The sequence below is a fragment of the Erythrolamprus reginae genome, chromosome 3, assembly GCF_031021105.1.
Source record: "Erythrolamprus reginae isolate rEryReg1 chromosome 3, rEryReg1.hap1, whole genome shotgun sequence".
NCBI classification, from domain to species: Eukaryota; Metazoa; Chordata; class Lepidosauria; order Squamata; family Dipsadidae; genus Erythrolamprus; species Erythrolamprus reginae.
In genome coordinates, this window is record NC_091952.1 from 110,414,655 (window position 1) to 110,439,064 (window position 24,410).

General features: G+C 43.9%; 1 protein-coding gene across 1 annotated transcript; it reads left to right on the plus strand.

The window, feature by feature from the left end:
* Positions 1–1,521: 1,521 nt before the first annotated feature.
* Positions 1,522–23,935, plus strand: LOC139165373 (mucolipin-3-like). The gene is made up of 15 exons (XM_070748561.1): positions 1,522–1,578; positions 4,068–4,286; positions 6,071–6,238; positions 7,432–7,585; positions 10,853–11,014; positions 13,184–13,550; positions 14,860–14,956; positions 17,507–17,606; positions 18,358–18,470; positions 18,561–18,710; positions 19,234–19,335; positions 19,457–19,579; positions 19,943–20,172; positions 21,426–21,439; positions 23,790–23,935. The coding sequence occupies exons 1-15, from the start codon at positions 1,522–1,524 to the stop codon at positions 23,933–23,935; spliced, it is 2,202 nt and encodes a 733-aa protein (XP_070604662.1).
* Positions 23,936–24,410: the final 475 nt, after the last annotated feature.

The following is a 24,410-nucleotide window of genomic DNA, read 5'->3' on the forward strand; positions in this document are numbered from 1 at the left end:
TGGATTTAAAAATTGGTTCTGTGACATTTCTCTGAAAGTGTGATCTGTATGACGGTAAGACATAGAATGGAGCTCCATATAATACACATGTCTTAAAGAACCCACAGTTATTCATTATTGGACTTCTAGACCATTCAGAAGCCGTGATTCTAAGCCATTTTATGATGGTGCAGAAATCAAGCAAGAGCCAAGGATAAATGTGCACGTAAGAGAGGGGGAGGATGGGAGAAATGTGGAAGATTTTTTTTGAGAAATAACTCTTGAAACAATATCCTGTAAAATCTTAACAGGAAAACTGATAAACAAAATAATGTGTTTATGGAAATAGCGCCGGCGACTTACCGCCGGCAGCGTTTGTCGGAGGGTCGGGGGAGACACCGGACTCCCCATGGCGGCCGCCATTTTGTTTTCGGCCGAAATCTCGTGAGACGAGATTTCGGCCGAGAGTCAGGCCTACATGGCCTGACATGCTGCATGGTCCGGGCGGGGCTTGCTGGCCCTATTTAAGGGTTTGCAGGCCCTGGGCCAAGCCTGTTCGCCCGGACCACGTCAGAAGAGCAGACACATGGCTGTCTGCTCTTGGAGCCTCTTTCGGCGGCCGTGTGGGCGGCCACCGCTTTTGGAAGCCTCGTCGGAGGCTTGAGGAGGCTGCAGCTCGTCGCGAGCAGCTGGAGCAGCCCATCTGAGGCCTGCGGTCTGCCCCTCTTCCACTTGGAGCTCTCGGGCAGCATACAGGCTCTAGGCTGGAGTCCGGCGTGAGCCCCCCCCCCCCGCTTAGTAAAAGGCGGCTGTGTGTTGCGGCCGCCATCTTGAGAGCCTCATCGGAGGCTCGTGGAGTGGTCCGGGGCTTCGGGTCCGGCGGGGAGGCTGGGCCTTGTGCCGTTTTCGGCTGTTGCCCCCTCTATTTTGTCCGGGGGGGATCGTTCTGGTCGCCCCCTCGGGAACGTGGGGGATCGGGCGGAGGGCTCGCGTGTGCGGGCCCCCCCCCCGGGTTCGTGGGCCCTGTTCGGAGGGCGGTTAGGCCCTTGGCGGCAGCTTCCTGCTGCTGCGCTGCCTGTTTGGGCAGAAACCATTTGCTGCCCTCTTTTGGGGCCTGGGCGGCCCCGGTTTCCTTCATGTGTAAAATAAGAACCATGGTGTAAAACAAAACAAAAATAATAATAATACTGAGACTGATAATTATGGTTAAAATTATTTAATATATTTATATAGAAACATAGAAGTCTGACGGCAGGAAAAGACCTCTTGGTCCCTCTAGTCTGCCATTATACTATTTGCTGTATTTTATCTTAGGATGGATATATGTTTATCCCAGGCATGTTTAAATTCTGTTACTGTGAATTTATCTACCAAGTCTGCTGGAAGTTTGCCATTAGTGCGGTAACGGCGTTCTCGATACGGAGGATTCGGGGAAGTCGACCGCTGGCGGTCAACGGCCTGTTTTAGGGTATGAACGGCCTGTTGAGGGTCCGGGGTAAGGCCAGGTTCCCCTTTGGTCCCCTTCTATTCAACCCCGCCAGGATGCAACCGCCGGTGTTGCTTTGGGTCATGAGCGTTCCGAGACCACTCAGCAACAAGGTACCGTCGGGGGGTGGGGACCCTGCTGTCGTGGCGGCTGGGTCCTTGTTGTCTGGCGGGGGAGATGGGGTGTGCGGTGGGACGGGCGTTTCTACCGCTATTGCTGGGAGGGCGGCATCAGATTGCTGCGCCCAGGTGGTCCTGGGAGGGCAGCATCCCATTGCTGCGCCCAGGCGGTGCTGGGAGGGCGGCATCCCGTTGTTGCGCCCAGTTGCTCCTGGGAGGGCGGCATCCCATTGCTGCGCCCAGGTGGTCCAGGGAGGGCGGCATCCCATTGCTGTGCACAGGCGGTGCTGGGAGGGCGGCATCCCATTGCTGCGCCCAGTTGGTCCTGGGAGGGCGGCATCCCATTGCTGCGCCCAGGAGGTGTTGGGAGGGCGGCATCCCATTGCTGCGCCCAGGTGGTGTTGGGAGGGCGGCATCCCATTGCTGCGCCCAGTCGGTGCCAGGGGCGGCATCCCATTGCTGCGCTCAGAGGTGTGCTGGGAGGGCAGCATCCCATTGCTGCGCCCAGTTGGTGCTGGGAGGGCAGCATCCCATTGCTGCACCCAGTCGGTGCCAGGGGCGGCATCCCATTGCTGCGCCTGGATGTGTGCTGGGAGGGTGGCATCCCATTGCTGTGCCCAGTTGGTGCTGGGAGGGCGGCATCCCATTGCTGCGCCCAGGTGGTCCTGGGAGGGCGGCATCCCATTGCTGTGCCCAGGCGGTGCTGGGAGGGCGGCATCCCATTGCTGCGCCCAGTTGGTCCTGGGAGGGCGGCATCCCATTGCTGCGCCCAGGTGGTCCAGGGAGGGCGGCATCCCATTGCTGCGCACAGGCGGTGCTGGGAGGGCGGCATCCCATTGCTGCGCCCAGTTCTTCCTGGGAGGGCGGCATCCCATTGCTGCACCCAGGTGGTGTTGGGAGGGCGGCATCCCATTGCTGCGCCCAGGTGGTGTTGGGAGGGCGGCATCCCATTGCTGCGCCCAGTCGGTGCCAGGGGCGGCATCCCATTGCTGCGCTCAGAGGTGTGCTGGGAGGGTGGCATCCCATTGCTGCGCCCAGTTGGTGCTGGGAGGGCAGCATCCCATTGCTGCGCCTGGATGTGTGCTGGGAGGGCGGCATCCCATTGCTGCGCCCAGTTGGTGCTGGGAGGGCGACATCCCATTGCTGCGCCCAGTTGGTGCCGGGGGCGGCATCCCATTGCTGCGCCTGGATGTGTGCTGGGAGGGCGGCATCCCATTGCTGCGCCCAGTTGGTGCTGGGAGGGTGGCATCCCATTGCTGCGCCCAGTTGGTACTGGGAGGGCTGCCTCCCATTGCGGCGCCCAGGTGGTGGGTCTTGCACCTCGGTGGCAAGGACCTGTGTGGGCCTGGGGGTCTACTTTGGATCTGCCAGGCTCGCGATGCCTGCGGTGGCTTCACACTGTGCGGCCCTCCACGCAAGTGGTGTGGTCAAGATCCTCCCGGGGATCGCTTGGTGGGACGCCATTTCCCTTAGGTCCCTTCACCGGGTTAGACGGGGAGTTATTAAGGCCCTGGGTACGGTAGTCACAGAGTTAGGCGGGGTGGTAGTGGCCCATCCCCGCATCACCATAGAGCAGCTGTGGCTTTACCTGGCTGCTGGTCTTCCTCTGTCAGAACAGAGGAACACCATTTTTCTTACAGGACCTGCAGTGGCCTCTGCGTGAGCTGGCGCAGTTAGAGGGGGGAGTCGGGGGGCCAAGATAGAGATCTGACCCCCGCTCCGTGGCAGGTTAGGGGCAGAAAACTGGGTGGTGGTTTAGCAACTGCGTGTTCTCCGTTGGACATCTTTGGGGATGATTGACAGGTTCTCTCCAAGCTTGTGGTGGAAGCGACCTGAGCAGTTGGGGAGAACCTGTCTTTGGGTCCCGCACCTTTAAGTCCCCCGTTAGGGGTTAGCCGGCGGGATCCCCCTCATGCAAGTGCATGGCAGGGTCTCAGGTGAGGGAGGGGTCCCTCACCTGGACTAGCATGGAGCTACGCCCATATGTTGCCCAGGAAGTTTATGTGACGTCATTTTCCGCCCCGGAAGCAATTGTTTGACCCTGCAGGTCCATTGTTTGGGTCATAATTAGATATGTTAATTTATGCTAATTTAGTTGAATAAATTATGCTAATTTATTTTAATAAAAATGACCCAGTTTTAAATCCAGCTCTTGTATCCGTGTCGTTACTCCGTCTCTTCGACAAAAACCTCCTTATGTTTGGTTCCAAAAATAATGCTTTCTATGATAGGAACATGAGAACTATGGGAGAACTCATTTTTCTTCACTGTTAATATCTTTTTCACTGCTGTGATTAGTTGATGAAATAACATCGATGAGCTATACGTTGGCATGGAAGGTGCTGTAATACTTGTAGTTTGGAGTTGAAACTCTCATTGTTAAAGGAGACAATCACACCTTGAGTTTTAGATATGCTCACAAATACATGCATAGCATTTTTGGTTAATCATTCCAATATTGCTAATGTTTTTTTCTGTTCCAGCAATGGAAAATCCTGCTTGTAGGCAGCTGCAGTACTCAGGATGATGGACATTTATACAGTGTAAAACATCATGCATCAATGTACCAGCTTCTGGAAGATCACTTAAGAAGAAAACTTAAATTTTTCTTTATGAATCCCTGTGAAAAATTCTGGGCCCGAGGAAGGAAACCGTGGAAGCTGGGCATACAAATTCTGAAAATAGCTATGGTCACTATCCAGGTGAGATACACAGCTGCAGTACAATTATTACTTACACATTTTTAGCTACTGCTATATAAATTCAAGAAATTATAACCAGTTGAGTGTCAACCTCTGATTTACTGCTTCTTTAGAGACTTGTGTTTTTAGAACCATCTGTACGGTTGGTATTTGAAACTTTCAGACCTTAATACAGGCAGTCCTCGACTTATAACCATTTGTTTAGCAACTGTCTAAAGTTACAAGGGCATGGTCATATGATTAGAATTTGGGCGCTTGACAGCCAGCATATACTAATGATGGTTGCAGCATCCTAGAAACATGTGACCTGCATTTGCAATCTTTCCAGCTGGCTTCCAACAAGCAAAGTCATTCCAACAAGCAAAGTCAATAGGGAAAGCTGGATTTATTTAGCAACCGCATAATTCAATCAATTACTGCAGTGATTCATTTAAAAACCATGCCCCCCCCCCATTTTTTAAAATAAAATCAGGTACAACTCATGTAATAATTGCCTTCTTTAGCAAAGAGAAATGTTGGTCATAATTGTGATTGTAAATCAAGGACCATCTGTAAGTATTGAAATTACCTGTGTTCTTACACACTGAATATTTTGGAAGAAAATATTTTTGTCAAGTATTTAGTATTGACAAATTTAATAATGTTATATGTATCTTCATCATATGTTCGCCCCGAGTCTTCGGAGAGGGGCGGCATACAAATCCAAATAATAAATAAATAAATAATAAATAATGTTCTTCATCTGTGTTGCAAAAGAACTTTCATAAGTGCCAGCTAACATAGCTATCTCGTTAAGGAATTATAGAACTTTTAGTCCAAATATTTGATGGATGCTGGATTGGGGTAATGAACAGAATAGGCTATTAGTCAAGTGGAGACAATGAACAATATCAAGATTACACCTGCAGTTTCATTTTATTATTATATATGTCACTCTTCAGCCTTCTACTAATTAAATGCTCATTGTTCACCAACTATAAGGAAATCTGTGTGTTCAGAATATAGTATGAAAATGTCCAATATGAACTATACTAATATTATATTATGTTTTTATTCAGCAAACCAGATCCAAGATTAAAAAGAATAAAATAGTCGTGATATTGAACTGGGCTAAATTATAAGTATAACAAGAATACAGTTACATAAATATAGGAGGAGTCTTTGACCACTGAATGAAAATAAAAGTTATAGAATCAGAGGGATGGTACCCAGCTTTTTTTCCCTATATGTTCAATTCCTGATTTATTTACCTTTCACACTCTCAGAGTAAAATGAAACTACCAAGAGAATGAGTAGGGAATGGTGGTAAATTTTCAAAATATACAGATAAGAGGCACCCTTTTCCTCCCTAAAAGAGGCTGAAAATTTGGGTGTGACTTATACTTTGAATGTTACTTTTTCAAAGCTTTTTTCCCCAGCCCTAGCAAGGTGCTGACAATCTTCTCTGCTTCCTATGCCCTCCGAAGAAGGTTTTTTCCAGCCCTAAGTCTTTGCAGGCTTGCTTTCATTCCTACCCCCTCTGAAAAAGGCTTTTTCAGCCCTAACCAGAGGATAAAATAATGTGTTGAAGCTGAATTGACTAAGAACACTAGCCAGATGAATACCTGATACTAGCCAGATGAATACCGAAACTAAGGCGCGTCTTACACTCCAGTGTGTCTTATACTCTGAAAGATACGGAAGCTACGAATACTCCATCAATTATAAAATGTAATGTACTTGTGGTCAGAATGGACTTTTTGAGTATTTTAGCTGAAGAATTCCCTTTCTATTGATATTTTCAGCTTGTAGTTTTTGGGTTAAGCAATCAAATGGTGGTTACATTTAAAGAAGAAAACACGGTATCCTTTAAGCATCTATTCCTGAAAGGCTATATGGACAGCATGGATGACACCTATGCAGTGTACACGCAAACAGAGGTCTATGACCAGATCTCTTTTGCAATAAACCAGGTAATATCTATCTATCTATCTATCTATCTATCTATCTATCTATCTATCTATCTATCTATCTATCTATCTATCTATCTATCCATCCATCCATCCATCCATCCATCCATCCATCCATCCATCCATCCATCTATCTATCTATCTATCTATCTATCTATCGGCTGTATGTTCCAGCATAAGTCTGGAATGGCTTAAGCAATTTTAAACAAACTTGGTACACAGATGATTTACCCTCTGGAAACAAATACTGTGGGAGTAAGACACCCTAGCACCCCTTAGTGTGTATATGTGTTCCAGCATAACTCTGAAACACCTGGGCCATTAATGAGAGCGAGTGCAGCATCCTAGTGTGGACATTGTCTGTGATGTCACTTCTGTCACAGCTTCCTCTGGAAAGCCAGCCATGACATTCGCCCTCCACTGGACCAATGGGAAAGCACCTGATATTCCCTTCTCTTGATAGAAGGTGGGCCAAAGTGCCATGATTGTAGAAAGGGTGGGAAAGAGGAGTGCATTGGAGTGGGGAGGGACAGGACAGGGGTGATGGGCATGGGGGTAGGGGGAAGAAAGGCCCCTCTCAATGACTCCCTGTCAGAGGCAGACAAAGCCCCCTGGTGGATTTGGGGCAAAGTGCCAAGATTGTAGAAAGAGCAGGAAAGAAGATCGCATGGGAGGGGGAAGGGGGAGGGCAGGGGTAATAGGCATGGGAGTAGGGGGCAAAAAGACCCTTCTCAATGGCTCCCTGTCAGACAAATGCTTTGACGTCTATAAATACCTGTGTAGCGCTGGGTTTTCAGCTAGTATTTTATAAAACATTGTACACTGAACCTAAACTAAGCTTGAAAAAAGCCAAGTCATTATATGTAAACAGATATGAATGGAAGGAAAATCACATTGGTTTCCTATACCATAGAGCTTGCATTGGCTCTAATGAGGCAAGAGATGCAGACCTTTTAATTCCATAATAACCTCATGAGATAAAGGTAACACAGGCAATTGGCCCATAAAAATGAGGTTTTCTATGACTGAATCCATTTGACCAAGTTTTATTTGAACCTTAATCTTTGTAATTCTATTCATGAGATCAATAAATCTGAAAAGCAGTATGTTCCATCGCAGACATTCTCTTGCGTCTCCAATTAGTTCAGTTTTAATTATCAGGCCGCTCCATTAACTGGTTGTACCTTGTCGCTTAGTTCTTACAGCTGCGTGCTATTTTGGTTGGGAATCACGCCTACGAAAAGAAAGGATCAGAAGAGACGCCCATGGCAATATGTCAGTACTTCTACAAGAGAGGAATTATCAGCCCTGGAAATGACACTTTCGATATTGACCCAGAAATTGAAACTGGTGATATACTGAACGACTCAAATCAGATAGATTGTTTCTGTGTGTGAGAGAGAAAGGAGAATGAGAGTGGGGTGGGCAGAGATCAGAAAGAGAGACAACTTGAGCAAAGTCATAGTGTTTAAAAGCAAACACATAGTAATTTCCAGTATCATTACAATATAATGGGTAGACACTTCAGATATTTTATTTGTACAGGAAGAAATTCAACTACTGCAGATAGTCCTCACTTAGCAATTGCTTCATTCAGTAATAGTTCAGAGTTACGACAACAGTGAAAAGGTATATTTAAGACCAATCCCTGAACTTGCAGCTATTGCAACATCCATTGTTACCTTCTCAGCTTGTTTCCAACAAGCAGAATCATTGTGGAAAATGGCAGGAAGTCACAAAAGTCACATGCCATTTTGCTTAACAACCTGAGGTGATTTGGTTAATGACTGCAGTGGAACTATCGTGTGATGTTTCACTTTATGACTATATCACTTAGTAACTGTGATTAGTAAGTGAGGACTACTTGTACATTAGAGTCTTGTTTAAGTCATGAAAACTGCAGTAGTGGTGCTTCATTTAATTCCTTGCCCCATTTCACTCAAATGATGTCAGCTTCCGTCAGACCTAATATATTCCATATAGCTGTACATTGTTTATATCTATGGAGATTCTCAGTCATCCAGGTTATGGTTGTCCTGAAGGTGCTTTTTCAAGAAGTAACTGGACTTTCTGGTTTTTCTTTGAAGATGTTTTGCTTCTCATCCAATAAGCTTCTTCAACTCTGAGCTGAAGAAGCTTCATGGATGAGAAACAGAACATCTTCAAAGAAAAACCAGAAAGTCCAGGTGCCTCTTTAAAAAAGCACCTTTAGGGTGTACGTGGTTTAGTTTCCAAGTGGCCTGATACCCTGCTGATAAAAATGGCTGACTCATAGCCCAGTGTGTTGACTTTATTGTATCTGAAGCAGGTTCTTCATACTGGTAATTATTGAACAGAATTAAGGTGCATCTACTTGCAAGATACTGTAGTATAATCAAAATTGAAGCAATTGATGTCCCTCATCCACAAAAGGGTCTTGCCAACTCAACATTGCAAACATCACCAACACTAATTGGTGATTCAGGTTCAGGGTGAACTTTACTATTAGGAAAAGTGAGGCAGTGCCCTCAGACTGTAGACATGTGATAGAAAGCATTAGTAACCTGTTGGATGACATAAATGTTTGCTGTGTGGATTATTTTGCGCTCTTACTTTTGCCCTGAAGTATTTATTTATTTTATTTATTTATTTATTTATTTATTTATTTATTTATTTATTATTTATTTATTTATTATTTATTTATTTATTTATTTATTTATTTATTTATTTATTATTTATTTATTTATTTATTTATTTATTTATTTATTTATTTATTTATTTATTTATTTATTTATTTATTATTTGGATTTGTATGCCGCCCCTCTCCGAAGACTCGGGGCGTATTGAAGTATTGAAGAAAATGTCACCTTACAATGCACTTACAAATCCAGTTAGCTTATCTGCCTGAGCCATTCATGTTTATGTGCTTTAGGCAAATACCGAAATATATTTTGTTAAGTCTGTAAAAAGAAATTCTGTAAAAAATACTGTCTCTGTCAATTTAAAATGTGAATAAATCAAGGTCGCGTCTGATTGGTTAAGACGCACGGCCGTTTCTTTTAGGCGCGAGCCTTTAAAGTATAAATAGAGCTGTTTTGACACTGACAGCTCAGACGCGTTCCTTGCTGAAGTCACTTGCAAGAGAGCTGAATAAACGGAACTGTCTTCAAGATATCTGTGTGGTTTGCTTCATTTCACTGGCGACGAGAGAACGACGAATCCACGTGTCAAGAATGAACAACCTCCAGATCGGCCGGGCTCCCGACTACTTCGACCCCGAAAAGTCGTCATGGGACGCCTACATGGCAAAATTCGAGATTTTCCTCGAAGCGGCAGGAATGGGAGAAGCCGAAGCCGACAGGAAGCGGGCGATTTTTCTAAATTATTGCAGTACTGAAATCTTCGACCTCGTCCAAACGCTGACCGACCCGCTCCCGGCTAAAGCCGTTCCTTGGGACGACCTCCAAGAAAGACTCGCCAATCACTTTAAACCAACGAAACCTGCCGTAGTCTACCGACACCAATTTTCAAGAATGACACAACGTGAGTCGGAATCCATAAACCAATTCGCCACGCGACTTCGTACGGTGCTGTCAAAGTGCAAATTTGACAGCCCGGAATCTCGCCTCACCGACGCTCTTATTTTTGGAATGAAAAACGCCGCAGTCCGCAATAAAATCCTAACTGAAGACGAGCCAACGCTTCAATCTGTTATTAAGCTGGCTCAAACTGCCGAAGTAGCTGACGCGGCCGCAAAAGAACTCAAAGAACACGAGAAAAAAGAAACCGTTTCCAAAATCTCCGTTGCTGTCTCCCACGCCGAGGCACCTGATGACCTCAGCCCAGCTGCCATGGACGACGACACCTGTCTCCTGCTGCCATCTGACCAACCCAGACAGCCCAGATACCAACGACCATCCAATCCTTGCCCCGGATGCCGAGGGAACCACTCACGACAACGCTGCCCGTTCCGAGACGCTATTTGCCGCCGCTGCAACCGGCGCGGGCACATCGCCGAGGCATGCAGAGCGCCCCTTCCCGAGGAGTCCTTCTCTGCACCCTGCCAACAAAGATTCAACAACCAGGCACAACAACCGCGAGACAACAAATTTTCCAGAGGCTTCAACCGAAGAAACTACTCCACCGTTAACAGTGACTACTCACGAAGTAACGCACAAACTTACGTAAATTGCGCAAATACGAAAAAAGGGAGCAAAATTGTCATCTCGTTACTTTTAAATGGCAAACCTTGTAATTTGGAATTGGACACAGGGTCAAAGTATTCTATTATGCCTTGGGACAAATTTAAAATGTATATGCCTAATTTTCTTAAATCTGATTTCATGCAGACAACTCTGGTCATAAGGGATTTTCAGGGAAATGTTATACCTGTATTAGGGAAAGTAGATGTGCCTGTCCAATTTAAGGAATGTAAATGTTCTCTTCCATTGGTTGTGGTTGAGGGAGCTAAACACTCCCTCCTTGGGTTAACGTGGATGTCTCCTCTGGGCATTGAAATATTGGGAATTTGTAAAATTAATGCTGATAATGATATTCCTGATTTTGTGCATGAGTTCCCTGAGGTTTTCAGCCCTACATTGGGCACGTATAATGGGGCCCCTATTTCTTTTTCTCTAGACCCCAAGGTTCCCCCTGTCAGACTCAAGCCTCGCAGGGTTCCTTTACCGCTCCTCCCTAAATTGGACATCCAACTGGATAAACTAATAGCTCAGGGCATCTTAGTCCCGGTGGAGCAAGGGCCGTGGGAAACCCCTATAGTAACACCGCTTAAACCTGATGGTTCGTTAAGGGTCTGTGCAGACTACAAAGCAACGATTAACAAAGCCCTCCAACACCACCCATATCCAATTCCGGTAGTCCAACAACTCCTGCATTCACTAGGGGAGGGAAGGGTCTTCTCTAAAATCGACCTCGCACAGGCATACCAACAGCTTCCGGTCGATGAGCCCACATCTCTGGCACAGACCATAGTAACTCACAGGGGTGCTTTCAGATGCACCCGCTTACAATTTGGGGTTAGCATAGCCCCGGGCATTTTCCAAAGCCTCATGGAGCGGTTATTGGCAGGCATCAAAGGAACCACCCCATATTTTGATGATATCCTTATCTCAGGGGAAAACCAATCACAATTAAATGAAAGAATTAGAGAAGTATTGTCCAGGCTACAATCCAGGGATTTGAGAGTAAAAGCAGACAAATGTGTATGGGGAGCCAACAGCATCGAATTCCTGGGTTACAGAATAGACGGTGAGGGAATCCACCCCACAACAGAAAAATTAAAAGCCATAACAGAAGCACCCGAGCCAAATAATAAGACAGAACTCCAAGCATTTCTGGGCCTTCTTAATTTTTATTCTGTCTTTCTAAAACAGAAGGCAACGGCAGCAGAACCTCTACACCGACTGCTGCAGAAAGGAATTCCCTGGACCTGGGGCACACCTGAGCGCGAAGCTTTTCGCAAAATAAAACAATTGTTAACATCTAAAAGCGTAGTGGTTCAATACAGCTCAATATTGCCCATAAGGCTTACATGTGACGCTTCGGCTTATGGGGTAGGCGGGGTATTGGCTCATATAATGCCTAACAAAACAGAAGCCCCAATCGCTTTTTTCTCCAGAACATTGTCCATGGCCGAAAGAAATTATAGCCAACTGGACAAAGAGGCATTGGCCCTAGTATCTAGCGTGAAGAAATTTCACAACTACCTGTGTGGGAGGAATTTTGAACTAATCACAGATCACAAACCCCTTTTAGGTCTACTGGCTTCTAACAAGCCAACTCCTCCTTTCATGTCCCCCAGATTAATTAGGTGGGCACTATTTTTATCAGGTTATCAATATGAATTAACCCACAAAGGGGGAAAAGCAATAAACCATGCAGATGGCCTAAGCAGATGCCCCATGGCAGACTTAGTTAAAGACCCAACCCCGTCAGAGGACATATTGCTATTAGACTTCGAGGAAAACCCTTTGACCACAGCCAAAGAGGTAGCTGAATACACCAAGAAGGACCCAATATTGCTAAAAGTTATCAATTGTATACAAAGGGGTTGGTTGGGAGACCCTGAGGAAGCAGGACTAACAGATTTTAAATCAAAAAGATTGGAATTGTCCTACATGAAGGGTTGTGTGTTATGGGGTGACAGGGTGGTCATTCCCAACAGTCTAAAACAGAAAGTGTTATGTATGCTGCATGAGGGCCACCCAGGCATTGTTAGAATGAAGGGTTTGGCCAGGGGACACTTGTGGTGGCCAGGCCTAGACACAGACATCGAGCAGTGGGTAGCAAACTGTGACCCTTGCCAGGAGTCACGTCCCAATCCCCCTAAGACAACACCGGTTGAATGGGAGAAACCCACTGGGCCATGGTCACGTATACACATCGATTTTGCGGGCCCTATTGGATCTCAGAATTTTTTGATTGTAGTAGATGCTTTCTCTAGATGGGTGGAAATAATAGCCATGCAAAACATCACTACTTGTGCCACTATAAAGGCTTTGTACCATTTGTTTGCCACTCATGGGTGTCCAGACATCCTGGTTTCTGATAACGGGCCACAATTGACTGCCAGACAATTTGAATGTTTTTTAAGTAATTTGGGGGTCAGACACGCCCTCACATCTCCTTATTCCCCATGGGTTAATGGTCTGGCAGAACGTTATGTTCGGGTAGCCAAGGAAGCTCTACGCAGGGCAGGCCCAGGGGAAATACAACACAATTTAGATAAATTTTTATTAATGCAGCATATAACCCCAAATTCCATCACAAATAAAAGCCCTGCAGAGATTCTATTGGGTCGAAAAATAAGGTCCCCTCTGGACAGGTTGCACCCTCGTTATTGTACAAATAATTATAATGATGTAATCTGTGTAAACCCTGAAAGAAGTTTGTACCTAGGGCAAAATGTATTTGCAAAATTTTTTGATGGGGGTTTAAATTGGCTCAAAGGGAAAATAATCCAGCAAACAGCTCCTAAAACATATATTATTCTACTAGAGGATGGCCGCACATGGAAACGGCACATAGATCACTTGCGGGGGCGTATAACACCTGACAACGAACAGACCGCTAACAAAAATTCTTCCCCCCAAGCAGACTCTCACACACAGCCTGAACTTTTTGATTACCAAATGGACTCACCACGGCCAGAAGTATCCTCCAACGACTCCGAGCCGTCCTCCTCATCAGGAATCGGTGCAACGCCAACATATCCTCGACCGCAGGCCAGAGCCCCAACTCGGGCCCAGCCGCAAACAAGAGATCACAGCGAGCCATCCTCCTCCGTGGAAATCCCAGACGCAAATGATCTGCGCAGGTCTGATCGAACTTCACGCAGGCCAAGCAGACTGGAGGATTACATCACATGGCTCACTGATTGACAGTTGTACTCAACCAATGAGGGAGGGGTGTTAAGTCTGTAAAAAGAAATTCTGTAAAAAATACTGTCTCTGTCAATTTAAAATGTGAATAAATCAAGGTCGCGTCTGATTGGTTAAGACGCACGGCCGTTTCTTTTAGACGCGAGCCTTTAAAGTATAAATAGAGCTGTTTTGACACTGACAGATCAGACGCGTTCCTTGCTGAAGTCACTTGCAAGAGAGCTGAATAAACGGAACCGTCTTCAAGATATCTGTGTGGTCTGCTTCATTTCATATTGGCTGACTCTACTGGCCTTTGAAACTTTGTGAATAAATTTGAGTGGACAGTCTTAACTGTTCAACATGAATATTGAGTACTGAACATATAGAATTATTGGTAGTGTCTGTTATGAGAATTCAGAAGCATTGTGACTTATTTTTGGAGTTTGGAAATAGTGACATAAATAATAATCTCTTAGCGAACTAATGTAGTAAACATATGTGCACAACATTTCCAAACAATACCAAAAGCTGAATTGTGTAAGGATATCTTAGCTTAAACCTCTTGGGTTTGAAAGATATCAAAGGACTGTTGAAAGATTGAGGGTCTTTTCTTGATATATGTATGCAATTACATGAACCAATGTGTAACACATACAAATAATTACAGTACAAGCACTTTCTGAATTACTGTTTCTTCATTTTATTTAGATGGAAGTAATTCATAACTGCATTGAAACATCATTCTACAGTCATAAGTAGAAGGGCCTGTAACCATAGAAATTAGGGTATTCTGATCTGTGGGTCAAGTATAAAATTTCCTTTTTGGGTTTATTTTTAACAAGCAGATATTTCCAGGGATTCTTTATCAAATAAGAATTCCCATAAGGCAGAAGTTCAGTAAATATATGCATTAAATTAATGAAAAAACATAGCTGCTTTTTTCTTGCAAGTATGAAGAAAGATTTTACTTCTCGTATTATTTAGATAAGACTACCAGTGACCAGACTGGATTTAATTTCCTTATTACTGATTTTCTGTCTTCCTCATCTTATTAAATATTGAGTATTTTCTATATGCCGTAAAGCATCTGTCTTCCCACAGAGTGTCTTTATGTGGAGCCAATACTACCTCTGGAAAATGGGACACTGAGGAAGACTCCTTTCAATTTTACTTTGGACTTCCAGAGGTGAGGAGAAATAAAAGTTGCTGGCATTCTTGAATATTTTTGGTAATGGTGAAATAAAGCTCCGGTCTCTGTTCTAGACTTGTAACTCTGACACTCACGTTCAAACTGAAGGCCATTAATCTCCAGACCATTCGACAACATGAACTCCCAGACTGCTCTGATTTCACACTAACAGTAAGTACAAAGGTGGAGTCCTTGGAACTTTCTGAGTTTGGTTGTTTATGTACAGATAAACTAGGAAGCAAGTTTAAAAAAATGAAATGATGAAGACTTGTAATTAGTCATTTTCTGAAGGGCAGGTTTGGGATGGGAGAAATGGGCCTAGATCAGTGATGGCGAACCTATGACACGCGTGTCAGCACTGACACGCGTAGCCATTTTCGGTGACACGCGGCCGCCGGAGAAACGGGGAGCTTTAGGGAGTGGCCAAGATGCAAATCTCCCTGCTTTCCAATTTCCCACCGACTGCAAGCAGGTACAGCAAGCGCAATTATTATTATTATTTTTCCTCTCCCCTTAATTTTGTTTTGCACCGATTAAAAAAAAATTGCGCCAGTTGCAATTTTAATTTCACTCCCAGGGCTATTTACCCGGTGGTCCTACTTTGCTTACATTAAACTGCTCATCCCGTAAACAAATATTGCTCCGCCAGGAAATCTACTCCAACCTCCCCTCCTTCGCTTCTTTCCCTCCACGAGCAGCGTGCGGTGTCCCCTCCCCTTGGGTCGGTCGCATTGGGGAGGGCAGAAGAGAAAAATTGAAATCCCTCCGCCGAGATGAGTCTGGTCCTGAGTTTGCAAACCCGGAAGTAAGGTAGCAGCAGCAGCAGTTGCTGCTGTAGTCATAATAATACTTGGAACCCCTCGGCGGAGTCCTGCTCAAGGCGCTGTTTCCTCTTATAGCTGTTGCAGGAGACGGTGGTAAGGTAAACCCTTACCGGTTTAAATGTAAAGGATGAGGGGTTATTAATTTGTAATAAAAAAACCATGCTGGGCTCGCAAAAAAGAGAGTCCGAAAAAAGAAGTGCATGGACGTCGCGCCATTTGCTTCCTCCTTTGGCGGCTCGTAACTAGATTTTTACAACCTCCCTCTAAATAAAAGCACATGCCAGAAGGGGTGGGGACGAGGAGGGGGGAAAGGTTTGAGGAGATCAAGTAGATTGAGAAGTTCAAGTAGATCAAGTGGGTTGAATAGATCGCGGTGTCATCCTATGCACATTACTCAAAAGTAAACCCCAGTTCTGTGCTGTCCAGGGCGCAGTCTCGGATGAATTGATATTTTGACTGCAGCAAAAAAAAAGAGAGAGAAAATAAAAGGGACCTTTTCTCCCCCACAATGCACCACAAGCTGGGCTGGAGGCACCTGAAAGTGAGACCCCAAAACTTTACATCCTAACTAACCCTAATTCAAATCAAAGCATAGAAAGGCTGACTTGGGGGTGTTCCTTAGTTTTTTTTTCCTCTCCCCCCCCTTTCTCTCCCAAGTAGTAACTGTGTTGCATGCTTCTTCTCTCTCCTTCCTTCCTTCCTTCCTTCCTTCCTTCCTTCCTTCCGTCCTTCCTTCCTTTCTTTCCACAATGCCATGACTGCAAAACGTGTGGAAGGAGGAGGGGAGTGAAAAAAAAGACGTAGCTGGGACCGCTCCTGACCCTCCGTTTTTTTTTTCAAGGTGACACACCACCCGAGTTATGCTCGGGTTTTTGGCGATTTTTGACACACCAAGCTCAAAAGGTTGCCCATCAGTGGCCTAGATTGTGTCAGCTTCTTCTTAAAGTGGACTATTGCAGTATATACATTAGCAACTTAGAAGTAGAGAATGAAGTGAAATGATAATGCTGAAACTAATCAAGAGGCAGGCACCAATGATTTATTGCTACCGGAGATTTGCCTGCCCACAGCTGCAAATACCCATTTGGTAAATCACCTATTCTTTGTGTGTTTGTTTGTGTGTGTGTGTGTCCTGCAATTCACATTAATTCTCGCGGTAACTCACCTATTCTCCTTTTAGTTAAGTTCAAAACATAATTCTGTATAGTATTAGCTTTTCGACAATAATATTAACAATAATATTAATACTTTTGCTTATACCTAATTGTATTGTACATTTTAAAATTTGTTTCTATTTATTTTTGGTTGACTGTGGCTGGCGGTCAACTTGAATACTCCTCAGATGGAAAGGTGCAATAAAACCCAAATAGTGATAAGAATAGAAATATTTCTGAAACAATATTAAAAAGATGAGGACATTGGGTCAGTGTTCTCTTGTTAAGTTTTGTTCGAGGGTTATTCAGATATAGTCTTCCTTTATTCTATTTCTCCACTTTATTTTTAAACTGCTTAGATTTGGGGGAGAATGGTACAATGACAGAACTAAACTAATCCCAAGCATTTTCTGTTTTCTACAAAACATGCTTTTTATATGGCATCACTACTTCAAAGTTATACTTCAAGTTAACTATAAGACTTTATGGCTTTTTTGAGAAGAATAGTAGATAGATAGATAAATAGATGGATGATAGGTAGGTAGATAGGTAGGTAGATAGATAGATAGATAGATAGATAGATAGATAGATAGATAGATAGATAGATAGATAGATAGATAGATAGATATAGATTTTGATTTTATTACCAAGCATTTGGCATAAATTATTCAGATTCTATCTGAACTAACGAGTGTTTAGAAATAAGAATAATAGCATCTTTTCTATCTCCACAATATCTACAGATACTCTTTGATAACAAAGCTCATAGTGGAAGAATTAAAATAAGCCTAGACAATGATATTGCCATCAAGGAATGTAAAGACTGGCATGTTTCTGGATCAAGTAAGCTTAAAAAACATACTTTTGTTATTATTTATTTAGTGCTTATTAGGTTTTATTGAAGGCTTAGTAATGCATGAAGTTAAGTACAGTATTTGCTATAATCTGCAGTAACTATATTTTTAAAAGTATGTTTGTCAACTGAGCACGCAATTTGAATGCGTGTTACATCATTTCACCTATAGTCCTTAAAAAAAGTCTCTTTCTATATGGTTAATATTTACAGTTCTGGCGAAATTCAAAATTTTTCCCTACCAGTTTGGTGGGTGAGGTTTGGTGGGCGTGGCAAGGAAGGATACTGCAAAATCTTCATTCCCACCCCACTCTGGGGCCAGCCAGAGATGGTATTTGCCGGTTCTCCTAATTAGTCAAAATTTCCGCTACTGGTTCTCCAGAATCTGTCAGAACCTGCTGAATTTCACTTCTGATTTACAGTATATTAGAAGGGAATTCCCCACAATGGGAAATTTGCCCCAAGTGCAAATAAGTACACAACTTGAGGGAGGAGGGGTCCTCTTTAGACTACCAAAAGTGTGAAGCATTCATTCTTTTTGATGGCTTTGAATCCTTTAATTATCCACCTCTCCCTGTATTGAAAAATTAAGTAAGATGGAGGCCTCTTCTCCATTATTAGCACTCTCTCAAGGCAATTTCACGAAGAAAATTTCCCCTCAGACACAAATCAGTATGTGTTCTATGAGAGTATCAGGTTAACTATTATGCATAGACAAATATATCAATCTTTTTTTCCCAGTACAGAAGAATACCCATTATATGATGATCTTTGATGGTTTTGTCATACTGACATGTCTTGCATTACTGATTCTCTGCACACGATCTGTAATTAAAGGAATTTATCTACAAAGGGTAAGCTTATGTTTGTCAGTATCTCTTAATAAATTTAATTGCAGCTTTTCAATAGCAATTTCTCTTTTCTTGCCCTCTCAGGTATCCTAGGAATTTGTGACTTTTTTCCAACATCACTATAAGAAAGAAGTATCTTTCTCTGATCTAGTAGAATTTGTCAATGGATGGTATATCATGATCATCGTTAGTGACCTTCTTACCATAGTTGGTTCTACATTAAAGATGGAGATACAAGCTAAGGTAAGTGACTTGAATGCTGATTAGATCGCCTGTGTTCCAGTTTTGGAAGTCCCAATTGAAATCTTATTGACCAACCTGAATTTTGTTATTTTTATAGTTCACTTGAGTCTTCAACTGGGGAAAATGGTCACATTGAGAAAACTGCTGCTCCAGAGAAGGCATTTTTCTAGCTGTATATTTTACCTATCCATGGTAATATCATTAGAAATTAGAAATGAGCAGTATCTGTGCATATCATCAAAAGTCTATTAATTTGCTGTGCAATGCATTTGTGCTCTTTGTCCACCAGGAAACAGCCCTGACATTTTTAGCCCATTTCTTTTTAATGGAATAAGGTTTACTCACCTCCCAAGAACGGTCTCCTAATCTAGCAAAACTTTATGTCACCCATATCAGTGTCAAAAGAAAAGAAATTATGGTATCCCCAAGAGTTAAAATGAATATAAAAGGTCCTTTTTTATGGGCACCCCACCTGAAATTCCGTTAGTGTAATTTATTGAACATCATCTTAATCTTCATATAGAGTCTGACAAGCTATGATGTCTGCAGTATCCTGTTAGGAACTTCCACCATGCTTGTGTGGCTTGGAGTGATCCGCTATCTCAGCTTCTTTAAGAAATATAATGTAAGGATCTTCTGGAACATTCATGCTCTTGGTATTCTTTTCTGTTATTACCTAGCAATGCTGAATATCTTTGGAAAGTCTAATGAGCATCTCTGGGTTTTTCTTGGGCCTTGTTTTTCAGCTGCTTATTTTGACTCTCCGTGCAGCATTGCCCAATGTCATTCAATTTTGCTCCTGTGCGGCTATGATCTATCTGGGTTATTGTTTCTGTGGCTGGATTGTGCTGGGCCCATATCATGCTAAGGTACTGTGACTTGAATGTTTGTCATCTAGTTTTGTATCTGAAGGGTCTTGCGCAAATGTTGACAAAATGAGCACGCTGCCAAGATATCTGAAAGGGCCAGTTTATCACTTTAGTTATGTAACTATACATGATCACCAGAATTGTCACGTATAGGTATATATTCTGCATTATCTGAGGCATTGATGCACATTAATAAAATATTGTAATATCCAGAGATTTTCAAAGGCTGGTATTGAGTAAAACATGTAACATTTATTTGCAGTTTACTGTATTTGACCAGTATTTTTTAAACAACTTGAGCAAAAATGGAAATAATTTTCTTTTCTTTTGTCTGTTTGTTCCTGAATATTTGTTCTCTTCTAGTTCCATACCTTGAATATGATTTCTGAATATCTTTTCTCTTTGATAAATGGAGATGACATGTTTGCTACTTTTGCAAAAATGCAACAGAAAAGCTACCTGGTGTGGCTGTTCAGCTGGATCTACCTCTACTCTTTCATTAGCCTATTTATCTACATGGTCCTGAGTCTCTTCATTGCCTTAATTACAGACACGTATGAAACAGTGAAGGTACATAAACATCACTATAGGATGTTACGTTTAATTTTTGAAATGTGAATTTCCAAAAGTTCTGAAATAGTTTTCTGAATATCAAACGATTTTGTTCATTTCATTAGTCTCTTGTGCAAACAGAGATATTCTACACCTTTGCAAGAATTCAGCATAACATCATGACATCATCATACAAATGACACAGAGCTCTGATAAGTTCATATTTACTGCAAGTAAGCAAAAAAGGGCCATTTGCATGATGACATCATGATGCAGTGTGATCACGTTTATGTCAAACTCACAGTCATGTTACCTTCATATGATGTATTGCGATGTTTCCCCCCTTTGCGGGAACTGGGGTGGGCTTGGCCTGCGCATAATGCATCCAAATCACAGGCCATCTGTTCGATTTATTCCATAGCTGAGTGATAATTTTTTTGTATTTAATTTTTTTTTGTTAGCATGGTTTATCTGGTTCTAAAGAACTGAGCAAGTTCTTTAGAACAACCAAGACTGAAGTTTAAGGCTATAACATATTGCTTAATTTCCCAACTCTATTTTAATCTGAACTACTATGCTTAATTTCCCTTGGGCAAGAGGACATGTACTATGATAACAGTTGTTTTTCCCTTCCCATTGCCTATAATATGAGGGAATCTCTTCAGAAGATAGTTTGGGTGCTCCAACTTCCTAATGTCCTCTGTAGGCCCTAAAGACAAAAAAAATATGAAAAGCCCTCAAGCACTCTTCTTGCAATACTGACATGAGAAGACCCCAAGAGCAAGACAAGATTTTAAGTTAATTTATGTTTATATTGAATTACAAGGATATTTAATTCAACACAATTCCTAATTCCATGAAGTCAATTAAATCTCACGCTGACTGCTTCAGTGACTCCATCCAGCCACCTCATTCTCTATCACAGCGTATCCCAACCAGTGTGCCACGGCACACTAGTGTGCCGCGAGACACGGTCAGGTGTGCCACGAAGCTCCTAGGGAAGCTCCAGCTGGGCGGGGCGGGGAGGTGCGGGCAGTAGAAGGAAGCTGCGGCCGCCCCTGCATCTCCATGGTGCCTCCACCCCCCTCGCGCTCCTGGACTCTCGGCCTTGCCCCCCGCCCGATCTGCCCCCTCTCCTCCTCCGCCGCCCCCTGCCTTGGGGCGCGGCTGCAGCTCCTCGGGACGAAAGCGCTCCCAGCCAGGGTACTGCGAGAGGGGCGGGGCAGGCTTTCCCGAAATGGATGGAGAAAGCCCTCTCTCACAGCCCCCTGGCTGGGAGCGCTTTCGCTGCGAGAGAGGGCTTTCTCCGTCCGTTTCGGGAATGCCCGCCCCACCCCCTCTCTCTTGCGCGCCACTCCCCTATTCTCTCAGCCCTCTCTGGCTTCGCTTCTCAATCCCTCCCTCCTTCCATCTTTCCTTCCCCTCAGCCATTCTGTCTGGGGGTCTCCCGCTCTTCCCTTCCCCGCCTCCCAGGCTTTGCCTTCGCCACCCCCACCCCTTTTTTGGTTGGCAAGGAGTCCTTTGCCGCATCCCGCAGTTCACACTCGGCTCGAGGCCGCTTTCCCTGGCTGCGCTCGGAACTGACAGGGTGCTGCTCTTTCTCTCTCTCTCCCGTGAGGCGGGGGAAGGGGAAAAAAGCAAAAAAAAACCTTCTTGCAGCGGGCCCGCATGCGCGCTCGTGCCCGCGCTCGTCCATTCAGCAGCGAGGGAGGGAAGTCAGAGGGCGAGGGAGCGAGCGAGCGCTCTTGTCCTCGGTGCCCTCTGCAGCCTGCCTTCCTTCTTCTTTGCCGCCGCTGAGGGATGGAGAGAAAGATAGAAAGGAAAGAGGGAGGGAGAGATAGAAAGGAAAGAGGGGGGGAGGAAAGAGGGAGAGAGGGAGGAAAGAGGGAGGGAGAGATAGAAAGGAAAGAGATAGAAAGGAAAGAGAGAGGGAGGGAGAGATAGAAAGGAAAGAGATAGAAAGGAAAGAGGGAGGGAGGAAAGAGGGAGGGAGAGATAGAAAGGGAAGAGGGAGGGAGAGATACATTGGAAAGAGGGAGGGAGGAAAGAGGGAGGGAGGAAAGAGGGAGGAAAGAGGGAGGGAGAAATAGAGTGAAATGGAGGAAGATAATTTTTTTTGTCCAAACTTTTTCTTAGCCCCCCCCTGCCCGCCCCCCCCGCCCAAGAGAGAGAGACAGAGAGAGAGAGAAAGAGAGACATAGCAAGAGAGAGAGAAAAAAAGAAAGAAAGATATAGCAAGAGAGAGAGAGAAAGAGATAGCAAGAGAGAGAGACAGAGAAAGAGATAGCAAGAGAAACAGAGAGAGACAGAGAAAGAGAGAGAAAGAGAGATAGCAAGAGAGAGAAAGAGGGACAGAGAGAGAGAGAAAGAAAGAGATAGCAAGAGATACAGAGAAAGAGAGAGAGAGAAAGAGATAGCAAGAGAGACAGAGAGAGAGACAGAGAAAGAGAGAGAAAGAGATAGAGAGAGAGAAAGAAAGAGACATAGCAAGAGAGACAGAGAAAGAGAGAGAAAGAGAGATAATGAAAGAGAGATAGCAAGAGAGGCAGAGAGAGAGCAAGGGAGAGAGAAAGACATAGAGGGAGGGAAGGAGAGAGAGAGAAAGAGAGCAAAAAAGAGAGGAAGAAAGAGGGATGGAGAGAGAGAAAGAAGGGAAGGAAGGAAGAGAGAGAAAGAGGGAGGGAGAAATAGAGTGAAATGGAGGAAGATATATTTTTTTTGTCCAAACTTTTCTTTAGCCTCCCCGCGCCCCCCCCCCCCCCGTTCAGTGTTCCCCAGGATTTTGAAAATATGAATAATGTGCCGCGGCTCAAAAAAGGTTGGGAAACACTGCTCTATCATCCCCTTATTCCTTTGCCCTCAATCTCTCCCAGCATTAGGTTCTTCTCCAGTGAGTCCTTCCTTCTCATTAGGTGGCTAAAGTATTTGAGTTTTATCTGCAGCATCTGGTCTTTTAAAGGGCAGTCAGGATTGATATCTAGGACTGACCGATTTAATCGCCTTGCAGTCCAAGGGACTCGCAGAAGTCTTCTCCAGCACCATATTTCAAAGCCCTTGCTCCCTCTCTATTATTTAATTATTGCCTTAGCAGCCATCAGCATCTTCAGGTAGCTAACGTACGATTTGACAAAGCAGATTTGGCTCTGGTTAGCTTTCATATCAGAAGTTGAAAAAAATCTAGTGCTGTGGGAGGTTGAAAACCCATGCTGGAAGATGGCAGAACCATATCACTTTCTTACCATTCCTGGGCAATAAAACTGAATGGATGTATCCATGTAAATCACAAGGGGCCAGAGAAGATGGCTTTGCTCTTTGATTTCAGCATTTTCCTCTTCTCTCGTATGAAAAAGTATAATTTGGCAGCATCATTTGGAAGACATCTGAATATTTCCTCCAAGGCTACTAGAGTCTGCCTGGAATCCTGAGGCTCAAAGTTGTGTTCCCCTGTCATTTCTACCAGAGCTTAAAGAGCTTAAAGACAGATAAAATGCAGATTACAAGTCTACCCTAATTTCACAATCTCATGTGGAAACTTGGGGGAAGGTGGATGAGAAATAGGGTGCAAGAACCTCACTTTTCTACTTATTTAATGGCTTCTAACTCACCAGGAGAAACCTGACCTTTCCTTTTTTTCCTCACCCCTCTTTAAAAATTTAAGAGACAGAACTTCATTCATTCATAGCCCAGTGCAAAGACCTGCAAAACTCTGGAAGATACAGATTAGAAGAGGAGAGTCCTATAAATATTTTCTGTTGTTGTAAAAGGTTGGTGACTAAAGGCCTGGGTGACAGTTGCATCATCTGACAGCTTGGTTTCTTCAATATTAAATTAAGTTGGCTGCTAAGAGAACAGAAAGCAGGTTAACAGAACATCAGTCTTGAATCTAGTGAAACTGTAGGCACTTCCTCATAAGCCTAGTGACCCTACACTGGTTTGAAAGCTGCTCTGGATTCCCATGATCCCCCAATGTCATAGATGGATGGATGGATGGATGGATGGATGGATGGATGGATACCCGTTTTTCAGAATTGCAAATGGTTAAAAGTGAAAGCAATTACTGATTTATTTTAAACTTTCTGAGGGTTGAGGAATAAAGATATCAGTGAACCTTTTAAATAATGGTGCATAAGATAACTTTGGTATTAGTTATACTTTTCTAAAGTGAGCAATTGTGATTATCCCCACTAATTCTTTGGATTTTTTAATAACAATACGGTATCTAATCTTGCACTTCTTATTCAGGATGACTTATATTTATTAAAATTATTTTCTTTAGATC